Below are 16,852 nucleotides of genomic sequence, written 5' to 3' on the forward strand. Positions count from 1 at the left end.
ACAGGAAGTGTCAGTAAAAGGTAAATGGAGTGTTTCTTATCACTTTTCTTCTCTACCTGAATCCTCAAAGTGTTTCATGTAACTTGTGTGATTCAGAGAGGAGCAGAGGGAGACATGCACACTGTGGAGTGGAGAAATCATTGGGACCTCATACTGTGGGCTTCTTTGTGTAAACTGTATGGTGTTATAAATCCCCTCTGAAATATGCATTCATGCATGACTGCAATACTGAAACACATATGTGCATATAGCTGTAGGGGAGTGTGTAGCCAAGCCAGTGCTATGTATACAGCAACCACTGACCACAGTGCTGAACACAGCAATAAAAATACAGTAGAATAAAATCAAAATGAAATAAAAAAAATTCTAAATAAATAGAATCAAAGTTCTAACAAAAATCACCAAAGCCAGACAGAAGAGGAGGGTCTTAAGAGAAATCAGCAGTATGGAGGCCTCTGTGTAACGGCACCATGAAGGATCTCTGCTGTGTCCTCGTTCAGGAGCCGCCGGTCAGCTGATCTGACAACAGAAGCTCAGGTGTCGCAGCTCAAAGGGATCAGGTTGGCAAGGCTGTCCTAAAGTTATCCACTGAGCATTAAACTGGACCAGTATGCTTCCTTTTCTGTGTAGCAGGTCACAGCTGTGTGGCTAACACCAATACAGAGTAATCTACCCGAGTAATGATAAAGGCATGGATTACCATTTTAGAATGACCTGACAACATGGGGGGGCTGTAGCTCAGGTTGCAGAGCGGATCAGCCACTAACCAGAACGTCGGTGGTTCGATCCCAGGCTGCTCCAGTCTGCATGCCAAATATCCTTGGGCAAGATACCAACCCCATGTTGCTCTCTGATGCATCCATCGGAGTATGAATGTGTATGAATGTTAGATACTTAGCAGTTAAGCTTAGAAGTGATTATGTGAATGAATTAGCTGTATAAAGTGCTTTGAGTGCTCAGACAGAGTAGAAAAGCGCTATATAAGAACCAGTCCATTTACCATTTAACATGTTTGTTGTCTCACTTCAAAGAAGCTGTGTGTTACCATCGCACGGATCTATCACATCGCTGTCCTTCCTAAAATCCAGCTTTGTGACATTAAATGGTGACAGGCTTTAAACTGTGTACAGGAAGCACCCACCAGTGACACCACAATCACCTCTTTCTTGTTTTAATTCAAATTCAGGAACTTTGGAGCCTTTTAGTTCCTTAACTCAGTTAAAGTCTGTCTGGAGTCAGCATCCTTCTGTTTGAAAGGCACATGAACCAGTGAGAAACACCTCGTGTAACGTTGCATCAGAGCACATAGCCATGATGGTCTGAGGAAATGAAACATCTGTGGATCAGGAGGACGTTTTGTGCTTTATGTTTCAAAGTAAGAATGACGCTGGCTGAGTCAACATTTACTCAAACACGAGGACTGATTCTGCTTTTTTAGTCCTGATTTTAAGCTTAATCTTTGATACAGAAATGACTTTTTGTCTGCATGAAGCCTTTTCTGCACTTTAGTTAACTCAGAGTGATCTCCAGGCTCTGCAGCTTTCAGAATTACTGCCACTATTGTCTTGTGTGGAAACATCAATCTTTTCTTTAATAGTGTCTCATTCATTCACATGCCATCAACACAAAATGAAGCCGTAATTACTGGCCTTAATTGATGTGGCTTTACCACCTAAGATGATACTTCAGAGCTTTCTTCCCTTTCACTGTATAGGGCCCACTGCTGTTGTTTGCACTATATTTCTGCAGCTATTGATCACTATTATGGTAAATCCAATGGCCACAATGGAACTCTGTCAGCAAAATGCAGGTTAATTATCTCAGGGTCAACCACTTTGGAGTCTTTACAAAGAATTAGCTATTCTCTTTACACCTAGCAATAAATGCAAATAGAAATTATTATCAGAGCCCTTTTATTTTGCTAATAAGGGGGCAGGTTGCTTTTTGTCTGGAGTATATTTGTAAAGTTTTCATTTATCTGTTATTCTGTTGTTGTTTTTCTCTCATGTTAATGTTTTTTTCTTGTAATTCATGCCTGTTACATACAACACTGTTCCCCCCAAAAGTTGTAACATCGTGTAAAAGACAAAAATGAAAAAGGAGCATCAAGTAATCTAAAACCTGTTTTCCTGATCAAACATCTCACAAATAAATATAAATAAATATGTTAATTATGACAATATTACTAACATTTCACAATCGATGTGTCTTTAGTGTTGTTAAAGGAGCGTACGCTGCACCACAGAGGGAAATGTTAGAGTTTGATGTCGTCTAACCACATCACAATAATTTAGGCCTGAAATGATTAAACCTGAATATGGGGATTGTTGACCAGGAGTGTCTAACTGGCACTGTGGGATTTGAAACTGTAATGGCTTATTGTGTTAACAGTGGTTTTCTTGGTGACGGTGGGCCCAGCAGTTATGACATCATTACCATTTTTTCTTGTGTAAATTTATTTTACTTCCAGTTAGGGATGCAACGATACCAATTTTTTTCAAACCGATACGATACCGATACTTAAAAAACTAAAAAACTAAATACTAAAAAACTACAACAGAAATGACAAGCCACCCTCTGATTAATGAAATAAGTTAGTATCGGTTCATGGTATCGGTTAACTTTTACGAGTATGAGTACACACACATTTTACAGTATCGGCGCCGATACCCGATACCAGTATCGGTATCGGTGCATCCCTACTTCCAGTGAATAATGGCACTAGCTGTCATTTTCTCCCCATGTTGCTGAGATGCTTGTAGCCAGTTCCAGTCTTGGTGATTTTACATGATGGTTAGTTTGAAGATTACACAAATTCAGGGGCCAGGTGTAATTAACTGTGAATGCTCACTTAGTAACTGTTCATTTTTAAGTTGTTACAGACGAAGATTTTGTGTAATACACTGATTTAAAATCTTGCTTTAGGGGGTACCCATTTAAAGCTTTGTCTGATTTCTGCAGGCTAATCTGTGTACTTTATGTAATGACAAACCTTTAAATAACGACTTATTTTCAATTCAATTCAATTAGATTCAATTTTATTTATACAGCACCAAATCACAACAACAGTCGCCTCAAGGTGCTTTATATTGTAAGGTAGACCCTAGAATATTACATGCAGAGAGAAACCCAACAATCATATGAGCCCCTATGAGCAGCACTTTGGCGACAGTGGGAAGGAAAAACTCCCTTTTAACAGGAAGAAACCTCCAGCAGAACCAGGCTCAGGGAGGGGCGGGGCCATCTGCTGTGATTGGTTGGGGTGAGAGAAGGAAGACAGGATAAAGACATGCTGTGGAAGAGAGACAGAGGTTAATAACAGATATGAAAGTCTGTTGCTTCGCCTCATCCATCACAGCTGTAAAACTCAGTCACCTGGGCCCTACGCAGAGTTTCTGTCTGATTTCTCAGACTTTTTATCTGATTTAGTTCTCAGCTCAGATAAAATAATTATCTTATCTTAAAAACTTCATATCACACCAACAGTGCGATCAGACACCAACAGGCTTACTTATTGATTCTAGGATATTTAAAAGTTGGAGGGAGGCAGAGCCTTCAGCTTTCAGACCCTTTTGGTGGAACCAGCTCCCAGTTTGGGTTCGGGAGGAAGACACCCTCTCTATTTTTAAGCTTAATCTTAAAATTTTCCATTTCAATAAAAGTGGAATAGGGTTGGATCAGGTTATCCTGATTGGCCTCGGCTGCTGGGAGATTCCCATAATGAGTGTTTCTTCTCCGCTTGCCTGTTTTTACTATTTGAGTTTATACATCTCTTTGAATTTAATCATTGTTGACCTGTGGCTGTCTTCCAAAGTCTTTATCCTGTCTTTGTCCCGTCAGGAACGTCTTTCATGATTACTCCATCTGCTAATAATAGACTGCTCATTTCTTTGTAGGTGGTTAAAATTCTGAGCTCAGCAGGGGATCAAACACTCACTGTTCCCATGTATGCATGACTAAAACAGTGGGCACATATCAGGCTTAAAAAACGTCCTTTATGTTATATTTCATGTTCCTGTCAGAGATTTTACTGGGTTGGGATAAATAAGAAGGTGCAGACACGTATTGATGGAAGGAACCTCAGTTAATGGAATTGATTGTGAAAATAGTGTTTGCTTTCTGCAGGAACTCCAGTGAATCGGATTCCTATCATGGCCAAGCAGGTGTTGGATCTCTACATGCTCTACAAGCTTGTTACAGAAAAGGGCGGCTTAGTGGAAGTCATCAATAAGAAAATATGGCGGGAGATCACCAAAGGCCTTAACCTCCCTACCTCTATTACCAGTGCAGCTTTCACGCTCCGGACACAGTGAGTACAAGAACAGCTCACCGGTCATCTGGGAACTCTGGATGACCAACTCATTATATTTTTATTTTTGCTTATTTTAACGAGTTAATATTCGATTTATTGTGTATTTTTTATTTTTCTTGATTGAAAAATCAAGAAAAGAGCTGGGTGTCATAGCATAAAAACATAAAAGGAATATTTGGTCATAAATGTGATTTACACATGTTCATTTCAAAATTATTTTTCTCTTCTCACTTTTCCTCTATAAAACTTTGTCTTTGAAGTCAATATGACGTCTTTTTAAAATCAAATATGTTAAATTCAGAGATTATTTTAGATGAGTGGATCCTTAATGTCCCACTTACTCCCTCCTCACACACACACACACACACACACACAAACACACAGCTGTATGTGTCTATTTTAGCACTCTGCATCACTGTAAAAATAAAAGGACATCAGGTCCTTGAGCTTCTCTCAGATGTAATGAGAGGTAAGCAGAGGGAACGTCATTCAGTCCCACCTTTCTCAGCAATTGAAAATATGTGAATATTAATAAATGTGATATATATATATATAAATTAATAAATATGTGACATTAAAACAAAAACAAATAAAAAATCACAAAAATGAGGAAATCATCAGCATCTGTTTTGCAGGTATATGAAGTACCTCTACCCGTATGAGTGTGAAAAGCGGGGACTGAGCTCCCCTGGCGAGCTTCAGGCAGCTATTGACAGCAACCGCCGCGAAGGCCGAAGGCAGAGTTATGGCTCGGCCATCTTGAACTGCTCTCTTGTGGGAAGCCAAGGCCTCCTGTCCTCACCAAAGATACAGATGTCCCACCTGCCCATTCCTACTCACAACAGTGGCCAAATCTCCCAGGTTCCTGTGATCAAGAAAGGTAAGAGACAACAGCGAGGTATACGATGCTAACTAGATGTTACCGTCATTTTATTTCCTGCTTTCTACTGCATTCTTTACTCAACATGAGTTGTAGCTCAAGGACCTGATGTCGCTGTTTTTCATTTGCTCTTTTCCTAATTTGTTATGCTGGGATGTTTATGCACATCTGTCTGGATCACAGTCATAGACCTGGTGTTGTTGACACAACCCCACCCAGCACACACACAAACACAAAATAAAAATCCCCCTGTGAGTATTATCTGTTTATTGAGAGGGATCAGCTCAAAGTGTTGCCATAAAGGAGAAACTCTTGTCCTTTCATTAGGCTCCAAGAAAGCTCCATGCTTTGCTCCAGTTGAAACGCCAACACAACCACAGACAGTTACTGTGAATCACTGGGTTTGAGTCATAAATCACGCCAACACGTCGGCTACCTTCTGAAACAGCGTCAGCAATCATCAGTGACGTCACTTAAAGCAAACCTTGATACTTCATAACTTCTTACTGGATTTCGCGACACATGCTCTGAAACCTCCACACAGAGCGTCGCATCTCTAGCTTTCTGTTTGCGCTGCCTCTGATGGAAACGTGTCACGTGTTTCGCCGGCGCAGATTCCTGGATCCCTTGGTGTGTGGTGAACCAGCGTGATGTGTGAATATATTCACTGTAAATTAGCTGAACTTTGCGTTTATTTACAGTGTTTTTCTGCTTTCCAACTTCCCTCTGTCACTGATATTTCAGATTTCATCTGTAAGTCAAAACCTTTTACTTGTCAGCGAGACCCCATTGCTCTGCTTCCCCTCACACCTGCTGTCATCTGCTGTTCACTTACCACTGAACCGTTCCTGCCATCTTCAAAGTTTCTGCCATCACCAGTCCGTTGGGCCCATCCTTCAGACCACCACCAGCAGAGTCATTGATGGGCAGCCTGCCTTCTCAGTTACATGGATTATGGACTTCAGACACCATGGGAGAGGCATCCATGGAGTGGAAGGGATACAGCTCAGCTCAGTCCTGGCTTCCACAGGCCCCAGTTCTGGATAGAAACATGATTAGGAAGTGCCACTGCCGGTGGGGTGTGTACTGTCATGGTCCCTCAGTCCTCCCTGATTGATTTCTTTGGGTTTGATTTCTATCTGTCTCTCTGGCTCAGCTTTCTCTCTCTCCTCTGTCTGTGTGCATGGGTGAGACTCCCACCTTTGACCTGACACACCTGTGGCAGTCACCCTGCTGATCCCAATGACCTTATTAGCAGCCACTGCTTAAAGTAGTGGCTGCCGTTCTTGGCTGTATGTTGAAGCACACAGTGGCTCTTTCTCGCAGATTCCTGGATTCCCTTCCCTGGTGTCGTGAGCCAAATCCTGACTTGAGAAAGAGATTTTTTTTGAAGATCACTGGATGTCCCTTCCTGCCTGGACCCCTGGAGCACGATTCCCCTTTTGGATAGTGTTGTTGTGTGAATATATGCACTGTAAATGAACGCACTGAATTTTCATGCACTTGAGTCCAACCTGCTCTTTTGGGCTGCAACTCCATATTTACAATAGCTTTACAATATTATATATTAATATTATTACCATAGTGGGCAGCGGGCCTTTTTAACTATAGTCACCATACACATGGAGCCTTGGGGGGAGGTTCATTACCCAGGGGTTGGTGGGTGGGGCTTCTGCAGTATTCAGCCATTCACTGCTCTGTGCATCTTAGACATTCTTGGAGGTCGAGATGTCCTGGACCTTTGTCTGTGTGCCTCTGGCTCCGTGGGTGGGGGGTTATTGTTGCTTCCAACACTCTCTCACACGCCACAAGAAGATTGTTGATTTGTGTATCTGTGCATTTTCATCGTTTTCTTTTCCAGGTACTGTGTTTTTTTTCTTTCTTTGTTTTGTTCTTACAGGTGCAGCAGTCGGTGATACATCATCTTTTCTTATTTGTCTCAATCCTTTCATTTTATTTCGCCCCGTTTTGTTCTGCCTGTCAGTTTTATACTGTAATAACTGATACAACACTAAAGATACTTTTTCACTACACTTCTTTCAGCTGCTGGCTGTGTGCTGCCTTCCTGTGATACTCTGCCACATAATGCAAAGCCCAAAACTTTTACTTAAATATACTTCAGTAAATAGAAACAAACAGATACAAATGTGTCAGATTGTTGTGAATTTATTTATAATGTAAATCCACTGAAGAAAAAAAGGGAAACAATGTATCAAATATGAAATGTTTGTTCTTTATGTGAGAAACCAAAGAGGATCTATTTATAGATCACATTTTTAATAAGAACTATTGTGTCAAATCATTTATGTGATAAAAGGAAATTTGGACAGGTGATTAGAGGAGCCTGTTTTTATCAGTATGTATATTAATGTAAATATTAAGAGCAGGGACGGATAATATATTGGCTTTTTTGTTGTTTTCCTCCAGAGGAACCCATGATTGCCAGCTGCCTGTCCAGGCAGGTGGCTCTGCCCATGACTCCCAGCAGCCATCCTGCTGCAGCCATGGCCGTGCAGACAGCCGCTCTGGAACAGCTGAGAGAGAAACTGGACAGTGGCGAGCCGCCACAGAAGAAGATGATGATGGAGCAGCAGAGGATCATGCAGCATGCCCTGCAGCAAAACCTGCTGGCAATGGCCTCCCAGCTACCCCTCAACATCAAACTTAACAACAGAGGTAAGAACACTCATTTAAGGTTTGAGTGCTCTTTGGTTGGTGTTGTATGTGCATCTTTGTCATTTCTTCATTTCATTTTCCAGTTAAAACCAGTTTAAGCAAAGTCTTTAATTTCACAGTGTAAACTTCTAAATTTCCAAAACAGTGTTGAGGGCATGACCTCTGTGTCCTGCAGCCGTGTCACAGCCGTGTCACAGCCGTCTCTTTGCATGGCAACGAAACTTCTAAGGACACTAAAAAGGGTCAATTAAGAGAAAGTCTTCAGATGCTCGTGGATGTAATACTATCTAACGTAATCTGGTGTCCACTGAAGCCTCTGCAAGAACCTAAATGGACAAAGAAATAGATTTCCTGTAGTTTAGCACTGTTGCTGTCACGGCCAGCGGGGGCAGACCGTGTGGAGAGTGTGTGTGGTGGACCCAGGCGCCAACACAGGCGAGGAGACGGGAGTGAACTTAAACTGAAAGCGAGCCTTTATTTGGGCTGATGCAGAAGAGAGTAGACAAAACATAACAGGGACAGACTGCAACTAACCAGAAACCTAAACTGGAAAAACACTAACCTGACTGAAAGGAATAACTATGACCGCTGTGAACAGAATGCTGTGCAGATGCATGGAAACTGAACCAAATGGCGTGACGAAACAGACATGAACATGACCTGCACGCAACCTCATCGTGCGGCTGCATGAAAAACAACATAAACCAAATGGCAAACATGAACTGCACAGAATCCTGAAAAACACTTAACTTGACCAGAGGGGAAGTAGAGCAGACGACGCGACACTGACACAAAGACACACTGGGCTTAAATACACTGAGGAAGTCATCAAGGAATTAGAGACAGAAGGGGAACACAGCTGGGAGGAATAAGACCTAATGAGACAGGGGGAACAAAGCTAGAAACACTGACATAAGACAGGAACATGAACCTTCAGAGTAAAACAGGAAACAAGACACCACTAAACAAAAACACAGACATGACACAGAGACAGACTAGACACTGAACTAAACCTGCAAGAAACATGAGAACAAAACCTACGAACTAATCCCTAAACAAGAATAACTGAAACATAGAGTCATAATCATCATTATCATCATAATAAGAAAAGAATCCAAAATGCAAAAACACACCAAAACATAACTCAAAATACTGGGTCAAACTGACCCAGAACCGTGACAGTTGCAGCCTGAGTTCCTTTTATTGTCGCAAAGAAATCCGACAGTTAGATGTTTTAGTTGTGTAGGCCGTTCCTTTCCATTCACACTAACTTTGTGCACTAAGAAGGTTTTTCTTCTGTAGTCTTCATTCTGTTTCCCTTAACATAGTTAAATGTGCTGTTTAAGCTACTTCATCATCTGTTCAGTGCTTCATGACCACATGTGTCATTTTACACAATCCTGATACAATCTGAAGTATTTTAGTAACAAAGTGTTTAACGTGGTCGTACTCAGATGGTGTTGCTGTTAAAGGTGTTTTGTGGCACTACGAGTCACAAACAAACACATTTATTAACATGTGTCAGGAATGATGAGTCAGCTGTTTGAGGACATTTCTGAACCTTGAACATGGAGACACGGTAAGAGGTGGTTAGCATGAATGAACATTTCACACAACAGATTTAACTATTGTTACTAATACAGGATGATCTGGTCACTTTATGTTTGTGTAAACACATTTAAGGCTGATTTGAGTGTAAATCTGAGCCTGACTCAGAAACGTGTCACAAACGGTGAAATACCTGAACCACTGACATGCACAGAATCCATCATGTAACGTGTCACTACAGACTCATCAGACTCGAGGTGTTTTTCTCGTGCTGATCATGAGCGAGTACGCCAACCTGCCGCGGCTTCGGCTGCAGCCGGCACAGCTCATGAAAATCCATAAGTCACATATGACTTAATGATAGCGGTTAAAGGAAGAGTGAGAGGCCCAGCTACTCAAGTGTGATATCATTTCTGTGTGCACCAGTGCCTCGCACATATTAGTCATAATAGCTGCCTTGAATTTGATAGGTGATGGAAGAATGAGGTTAATTCCCACACTGGCCATCCAGCTCTGTCAAAAACAAACCCTGTTATTTAAGATTACACTGAAAAACTATTATTATTAAATGGATAAATTTGTGTTTACAGATGTTTTAGTGCAGCAGCCACCAGCTGAGATCACTGTGTGCTCGTCTGTTCTCTGATTTTGTTCAGTTAAAAGTTTATTTTGTTTTAGAGTACTATCGACACGCTGCGCTTTCTTTCTGCTGGTTTCCATTCTGAAATGGCAAAAGTTAACGACATTTCTGTCATTTAAGAACCTGGCCAAGTTTTCCGACTGTGTCGTGATAGGATTCATCCATAATTGACATGCAGAAATAGCTGTGCCATCTTTTGACAGCTCTTTCTCCCCAGAACTCTTTAATAAAGCTCTCCTTATCCTGTCACTCTCTGAATTATCACCAATACTCTTCTTGCTTCTTCTGTTCCTTTTCTAAATGCTCATATTGAGTTTTTTCTCTCTCCTTCTGTGCCCCTTCTCTTGACAGATGATAGACAAGAGACTGCATTGAACCTGTCTACCAACGGCATTAGCAGCATCAACATGTCAATAGAAATAAATGGAGTTGTCTACACAGGTAAATAGAGGGGCCGTTTGCTGATGTAATTGCAGGCAGGAAATTCAATAAGTTATAGGAGCACCCTGGTGCTTAGTCCTCTACACAATTTGATGTCTTTGCTATAAAATCCATCGTAATGAAGTGGCAGTCCAATAGTGTTAAAAAAGTTAAATATCTCGAAATTGGGCCTGTGAATGTGAAGGTTTATTTTCTGTGTGTGTGTGTGTGTGTGTGTGTGTGTGTGTGGATACAGGTAGCCTGTGCCTTGTAGTAATTACTGCATCTCTCCTTTAACATAGCCCGTTCATATCATCGTGCTATCGTCTCTAAGCTCTCTCTGAAGTTCTCTGCAGAGCTTCCAGCTGCTGTTCTCAGATCACTCTGTGGATCCTCGTTCACTGGACCTCAAACTTGTACAAAGACCAAAGATCAACTTATGCTTTAAACTGGCCTCTAACATATCTGAAGGATCGTAGCTGGTGAGGGGTCCCTGCTAACTGGTCATTTGCAGTTACCAGTAGATTTCAGTGTCCACAGTGTCTGAGCATCAAGTGAGGAGCAAAAATTTGCCATTTTTTCAGCACTGAACAGGTTGAATGTGTCACTGCAGTCTCACTCTGCTAAATCTTGTTAATAATAATAATAATACATTTTATTTAAAAATAGCGCCTTTCAAAGCACCCAAGGACACTGTACAACAGATAAAAACACAAAAACTGAAAATATACACAATAATAAAAATAACAGATAAAAGTTAAGAGCATACATAAGCAATTTTAAACAGATGAGTTTTGAGGGTGGACTTAAAAAGAGGGAATGAAGTAATGTTTCTGAGGTCAGGGGGTAAGGAATTCCAAATGATTGAAACGTTGTTCAATTCAGTTTTATTTACACAGCGCCAAATCACAACAACAGTCGCCCCAAGGTGCTTTATATTGTAAGGTCGACCCTACAATAACACATGAAGAGAGAAACCCAACAATCATATGACCCCCTATGAGCAGCACTTTGGCGACAGTGGGAAGGAAAAACTCCCTTTTAACAGGAAGAAACCTCCAGCAGAACCAGGCTCAGGGAGGGGCGGGGCCATCTGCTGTGATTGGTTGGGGTGAGAGAAGGAAGACAGGATAAAGACATGCTGTGGAAGAGAGACAGAGGTTAATAACAGATATGATTCAATACAGAGAGGTCTGTTAATACATAGTGAGTGAGAAAGGTGACTGGAAAAGAAAAACTCAATGCATCATGGGAATCCCCCGGCAGCCTACATCTATTGCAGCATAACTAAGGGAGGATTCAGGGTCACCTGGTCCAGCCCTAACTATATGCTTTAGCAAAAAGGAAAGTTTGAAGCCTAATCTTGAAAGTAGAGATAGTGTCTGTCTCCCGAATCCAAACTGGAAGCTGGTTCCACAGAAGAGGGGCCTGAAAACTGAAGGCTCTGCCTCCCATTCTACGTTCAAATACTCTAGGAACAACAAGTAGGCCTGCAGAGCGAGAGCGAAGTGCTCTAATAGGGTGATATGGTACTACAAGGTCATTAAGATAAGATGGGGCCTGATTATTTAAGACCTTGTATGTGAGGAGCAGGATTTTGAATTCTGGATTTAACAGGAAGCCAAAACAGGAGAAATCTGCTCTCTCTTTCTAGTCCCTGTCAGGACTCTTGCTGCAGCATTTTGGATTAACTGAAGGCTTTTCAGGGAGTTTTTAGGACTTCCTGATAATAATGAATTACAGTCGTCCAGCCTGGAAGTAATAAATGCATGAACTAGTTTTTCAGCGTCACTCTGAGACAGGATAAAGGGATGGTTGGCTCAACAGGGCTCTGACTGTTTGTCAGCCTGGCTACAGAGCTGAAGAGAAACCTGGGGTTGTTCTTATTTTCTTCAATCAGTGATGAGTAGTAAGCTGTTCTGGCTTTGCGGAGGGCTTTCTTATAAAGCAACAAACTATTTCTCCAGGCTAAATGATGATCCTCTAAATTTGTGACACGCCATTTCCTCTCCAGATTACGAGTCGTCTGCTTTAGGGTACGTGTTTGAGAATTATACCACGGGGTCAGGTACTTCTGATTAGAGACCTTAGTTTTCACTGGAGCTACAGTATCCAGAGTCGTACGTAGTGAGGAGGTGAAATTGTTGGAGCAGCGTTCAGGTAGCTGCTCTGCTCTGTGTTATGCACAAAAACAACATTGGTGTATTTTATTTATGGAGCATTATTATTTAATAAATGCTGATAATTCTGAGTAATTGTTTCATGTACATCTGTGCTGTATGATAATAAAAGTGTCTGTGTGAGATCTGGGACACAGTGTGACTAAGAACTCTCTTTTTGTTCTGACTTTATGGCTTTAAAAATATCGAGATATATATCGTATATCACCGTCCAGCTAAAGAATATCGAGACATGGATTTTGGGTCATATCGCCCAGTCCTAAATAATATTGCTGTACGTGTGTCTTATGTCAGATTATTCCTTTTGCTTGTTAAAACAAACAAAACTATGTTTTTGTCAGCCTGTGAATTTCATTCAGCTCCAAGACCCACTTCATCTTTTTTGATATTACCTGTGAGCGATACCAAAATAAATCCTTTCGTGGTTTATAAAAGCGTCTGAAACAAACACACTCTGAAATCTGATGTTAGCGCAGAGTTCAAGGCTAACTCGATGTTTCTCCACAGGCGTCCTGTTTGCTCGGCAGTCGCCCACAGCAGGGCTGGCAGGACACCACGGGAAACATCACGGCTGTCAGACTCAGGGAAAAAGCAGCCCTACAAAGTTCCAGCCCTCCTCATCCTCCTCGTCCTCTTCTTCTTCTCTCCACGGACACCGAAACACCTCCCCCTGACCCCCCACTTCTTCTCACCTCCCCCTCCAGTCCCAGTGAGAAGAACCATGTTACTACATCATCAGATTAACTCCAGTTTATTTCAGTTGTGGTTTACTCGACATCACAGGTGAGCAAAGCACTGATTAAAGCAACTGTTGCATATGGACATCTACCTGCCCCCCCCCCTCTCCAGGGTTACTTTTAACCTGTGTGACATTGTTCATGTCCTCACATCTAGTTAGTGTGGAAAAGTTCACTCATCAACCCAACATATGAACAGGTGAAAACCATCTGGTTCATTAGATAAACAGATACTCAGAGACTGGTGCAGGTGTTCGTTCACACGCTGGCAGTTAAAGTGACGTGTAGATTTACTCTCCTCTCCACTGCATGGCTCTGTCCACCCGTTAACAGTCCTGTAAGCACAGCGTGTCTCAAAGCCATGTTGTTCACAACACAAAGATCAGCTACACAATTCATTTGAATAATTCGTTTGTTAGGTTTCCCCAAACCAGCTGGTACCAAACTAGCAATAACCTGAGTTTGCTGTAGTGTATAATCATATGATAGTTGCCTAAGGTGTGTACTACGTAAGTATAATAACCACTCCGATACGTATTAAAGCTGCAGCTTGACACTAGAGAGATCCCACCGTAGCTTTTCAAGTGCAAAGAGCTGCTGTTCAGTGTGTTTGTGTCTTCACCAGGACGTCTCCATCGTGGGATTAATCGTTTAAAAATATGTAAACATAATTAGAAAGCAGGCGTGTTTTTTATGTCCTCTCTGCTTTCAGGATGTTATTATTATTATTATTATTATTATTATTATTATTAACAGCTTACGTTAAAGTAATGAACGTGTTGTTCTGAGGGACTTTATGTTGAGTGTGATTTTTACCCTGAGTAAGATTCTGTAAGCTCTTCTGACCAAACCACACGTGTAAAGTCTGTGCCGAGGTTGATGTTCAGCAGATATGCTGTCGATGCACAGATGCTGTGGGGCTGAAACGACTGTGACGAGAAAGAGCAGCAGTTCAGTTTGCAGGCAGTAGGTGAGCAGGAGGCAAACACAGGAGTAGTAACAGAGCATTCGTGAGTCAAACGTGGTTTTATTTTGGGTTTCTGTTTTAAAATAACGCTCTGGTGTCTTCATAAAGACCTTTGTTCATCGTGAGGCCGTGGACACACGCTGAAGGGAAATTTGTTTCTAGTTCGTCTGTTAAAGCAGTTTGATCCTGTGTCATCACTCTGCTTCTTTTCACTCTTCTTGAAAGCTCGTTGGCAAAACTTCACCAAACCACCGACACACAGACAAACATTAATACGAAATATACCTCATACGTTTACTTATTATTAGTTTTATTTCAGTGGATCACTTTTATATGATTAAACAAGAGACACACATCTACCTCATTCATTATACAACGTGCCAACAATCATGCCTACATGTCAACTTTCATATCCATGTATTTATGAACCAGCAAGTTTACGGAGCTTTTTCACGTTATACAAAAAGAATCGAGATGGAAATGAACAGAAAGAAGAAATGATGGTGGCACAAGTGTAAAAGGTTTTTAGATATAAATACGTGTTCATACTTTTGTGTCTGATTGTAAGAAACTGCAGAAATAAATTTGGGATCTTGCATCTTTCTCAAAACGACGCAGCTTTACATTTATCGTCCATATTTACAGCAGGGAAATTGTTATAATTCAAGCTGATATCAGCCTAGAATTGTCTACTGCAGTGTTGACAAACACTAAAGACATCATGAAATGCTCTAATTACTTAAACTCGCATACAAATGTTTTTGATGTTTATCTTAGATTCACTCAGTTATCATTACGATGCATTCAAACATGATCAGGAACGTTTCAGTGGCTCCGAGCAGAGAACAACAACAGTTTTTATTTACATCATTTACTTCCACGTACAGGCCGGGCTGGGTGATGCTACAGATTTCAGTGACAGACAACAGAAATATTTGAACAAAATGATGAAGAACATTTTGTGTTTGTTGCTTTTTGCTGTCGTCATTAAGCAGCACAGCAGCAACATTATTCTCTTTGAGTCCTTCACATCACAGCTGTTTGGTGACACTGAGCTAACATTCCCAGATATTCACTTCAGTCACATTTAGGAATATTACCCTCAGATTCCTCCTCATTCATTTCAAAGCAACAATGAAGAGTTCGTGGAGTGTAAGCATGTAGCTGAGTTGTGTCTATATTTCAGTTTAATAATGGCCAAAATGGCAAAGACACAAACGCAGCACAGAAAGATGTGACTCACTGGGAGGTAACGGAGCATTGCAATCAATACTTTGTATTAAATCACAAATATATCTCTGTATGTTTAATTGTGGGTCCTGAATCACAAATATAATTTGTTTTAAACCTTAACAACTCTAAGAACATTCACTGCTACCTGCTGTCGTTGAACTGTAACTAAACAAATCGCAGCCACGGACACGTGAAACTGGTGTGGAGACGCTCCAGGACCAGTGAGACTGTCTCTTTCTTAGCATCCTGCAGGATGATGCCCACTACGTCATTTAATTCTGTTTTATTTGCATCCAAACACAACAACGATGGCCTCGAGGTGCTTCAGCAGCTCAACTGCGTGGCTGAAACATTTCACTTGATTTTGAGCTCATCGAGAGCAGAGAACCAAAGAGAAAGCAACACCTCCGCATGCAGGAAAAATGTAACCAAATAACATGTATTGTATTTGATCTATGATATGCTCTGCTTGTAGTTTTTAGACAATGACTGCGTTATGAGTTGTGTGTAAAGCTGTAAATGTTTCCCTTTGTTTGAATACATCCAGTGGATTATCACTGGCTTGTGGTGCTCAGGGGTAAAAATGTGTCAAAAACAGTTGTGATGGATTTTCTGGGTTTACCATTTGACTTGTGGTGCATTTAGAAATAAAAACATGCGTTTAACGCAACCTTTCTATTGTTCTGTACAAATGTTTGTTACCAAATGCATTTATATACACCAATCAGTATCTTGGGTTCTGACAAACTTGACTTGAAAACATTCTCATTATTACTTTTTTATTATTTCTTGTTCTACTGCAAGAAAACAGTGAAAACATTAGTTTCAGAAACAGAAAACTGCAAAGTCCTTTTCAGCAGATGCAGTTTGTCGAGTGCAGCATTAAGCAGGTAAAATGCTGTAAAGATTGGTTAATTAAGACTGAGAATCCTGATGTAATTAGGGGCAGCAAAGATTAGCGGTTGTCAATGGTGCAGCTAGGATTTGCAGTAATAGGTTTATTATTGGGGCTTGCTGAATGTTACTTTATACTTCTGAATAAACAAAAACAAATTAGGAGCAGTCATCCAATAAAGGGTTATCTTGTCAAGGGCTGACAGAAATCCATGCCCCTATAACACAGTGTTAATTTTATGCACCACTGACAAACACAATGGTAATCAATAACAACACTATAAAATAAGGTGAAGCATCACTCTGAGCTGAAGGTGCTGGATGGATCCATGAACAGAAAAACCATTCTGGCAGTATTTTCGGCG

At 41.1% G+C, this 16,852-nt stretch overlaps 1 protein-coding gene across 1 annotated transcript; it reads left to right on the forward strand.

Annotated features, from left to right (window-relative positions):
- The first annotated feature begins 4,151 nt into the window (after window positions 1–4,151).
- LOC146507478 (AT-rich interactive domain-containing protein 3A-like) lies at window positions 4,152–13,330 on the forward strand. Its single transcript, XM_085180894.1, has 5 exons — window positions 4,152–4,309; window positions 4,948–5,192; window positions 7,620–7,868; window positions 10,408–10,497; window positions 13,164–13,330. Exons 1-5 carry the CDS (start codon window positions 4,152–4,154, stop codon window positions 13,328–13,330), a joined length of 909 nt encoding a protein of 302 aa, XP_085037020.1.
- The last annotated feature ends 3,522 nt before the right edge of the window (window positions 13,331–16,852 follow it).

This window comes from Neolamprologus multifasciatus, chromosome 12, assembly GCF_963576455.1.
Source record: "Neolamprologus multifasciatus chromosome 12, fNeoMul1.2, whole genome shotgun sequence".
Lineage (NCBI taxonomy): Eukaryota > Metazoa > Chordata > Actinopteri > Cichliformes > Cichlidae > Neolamprologus > Neolamprologus multifasciatus.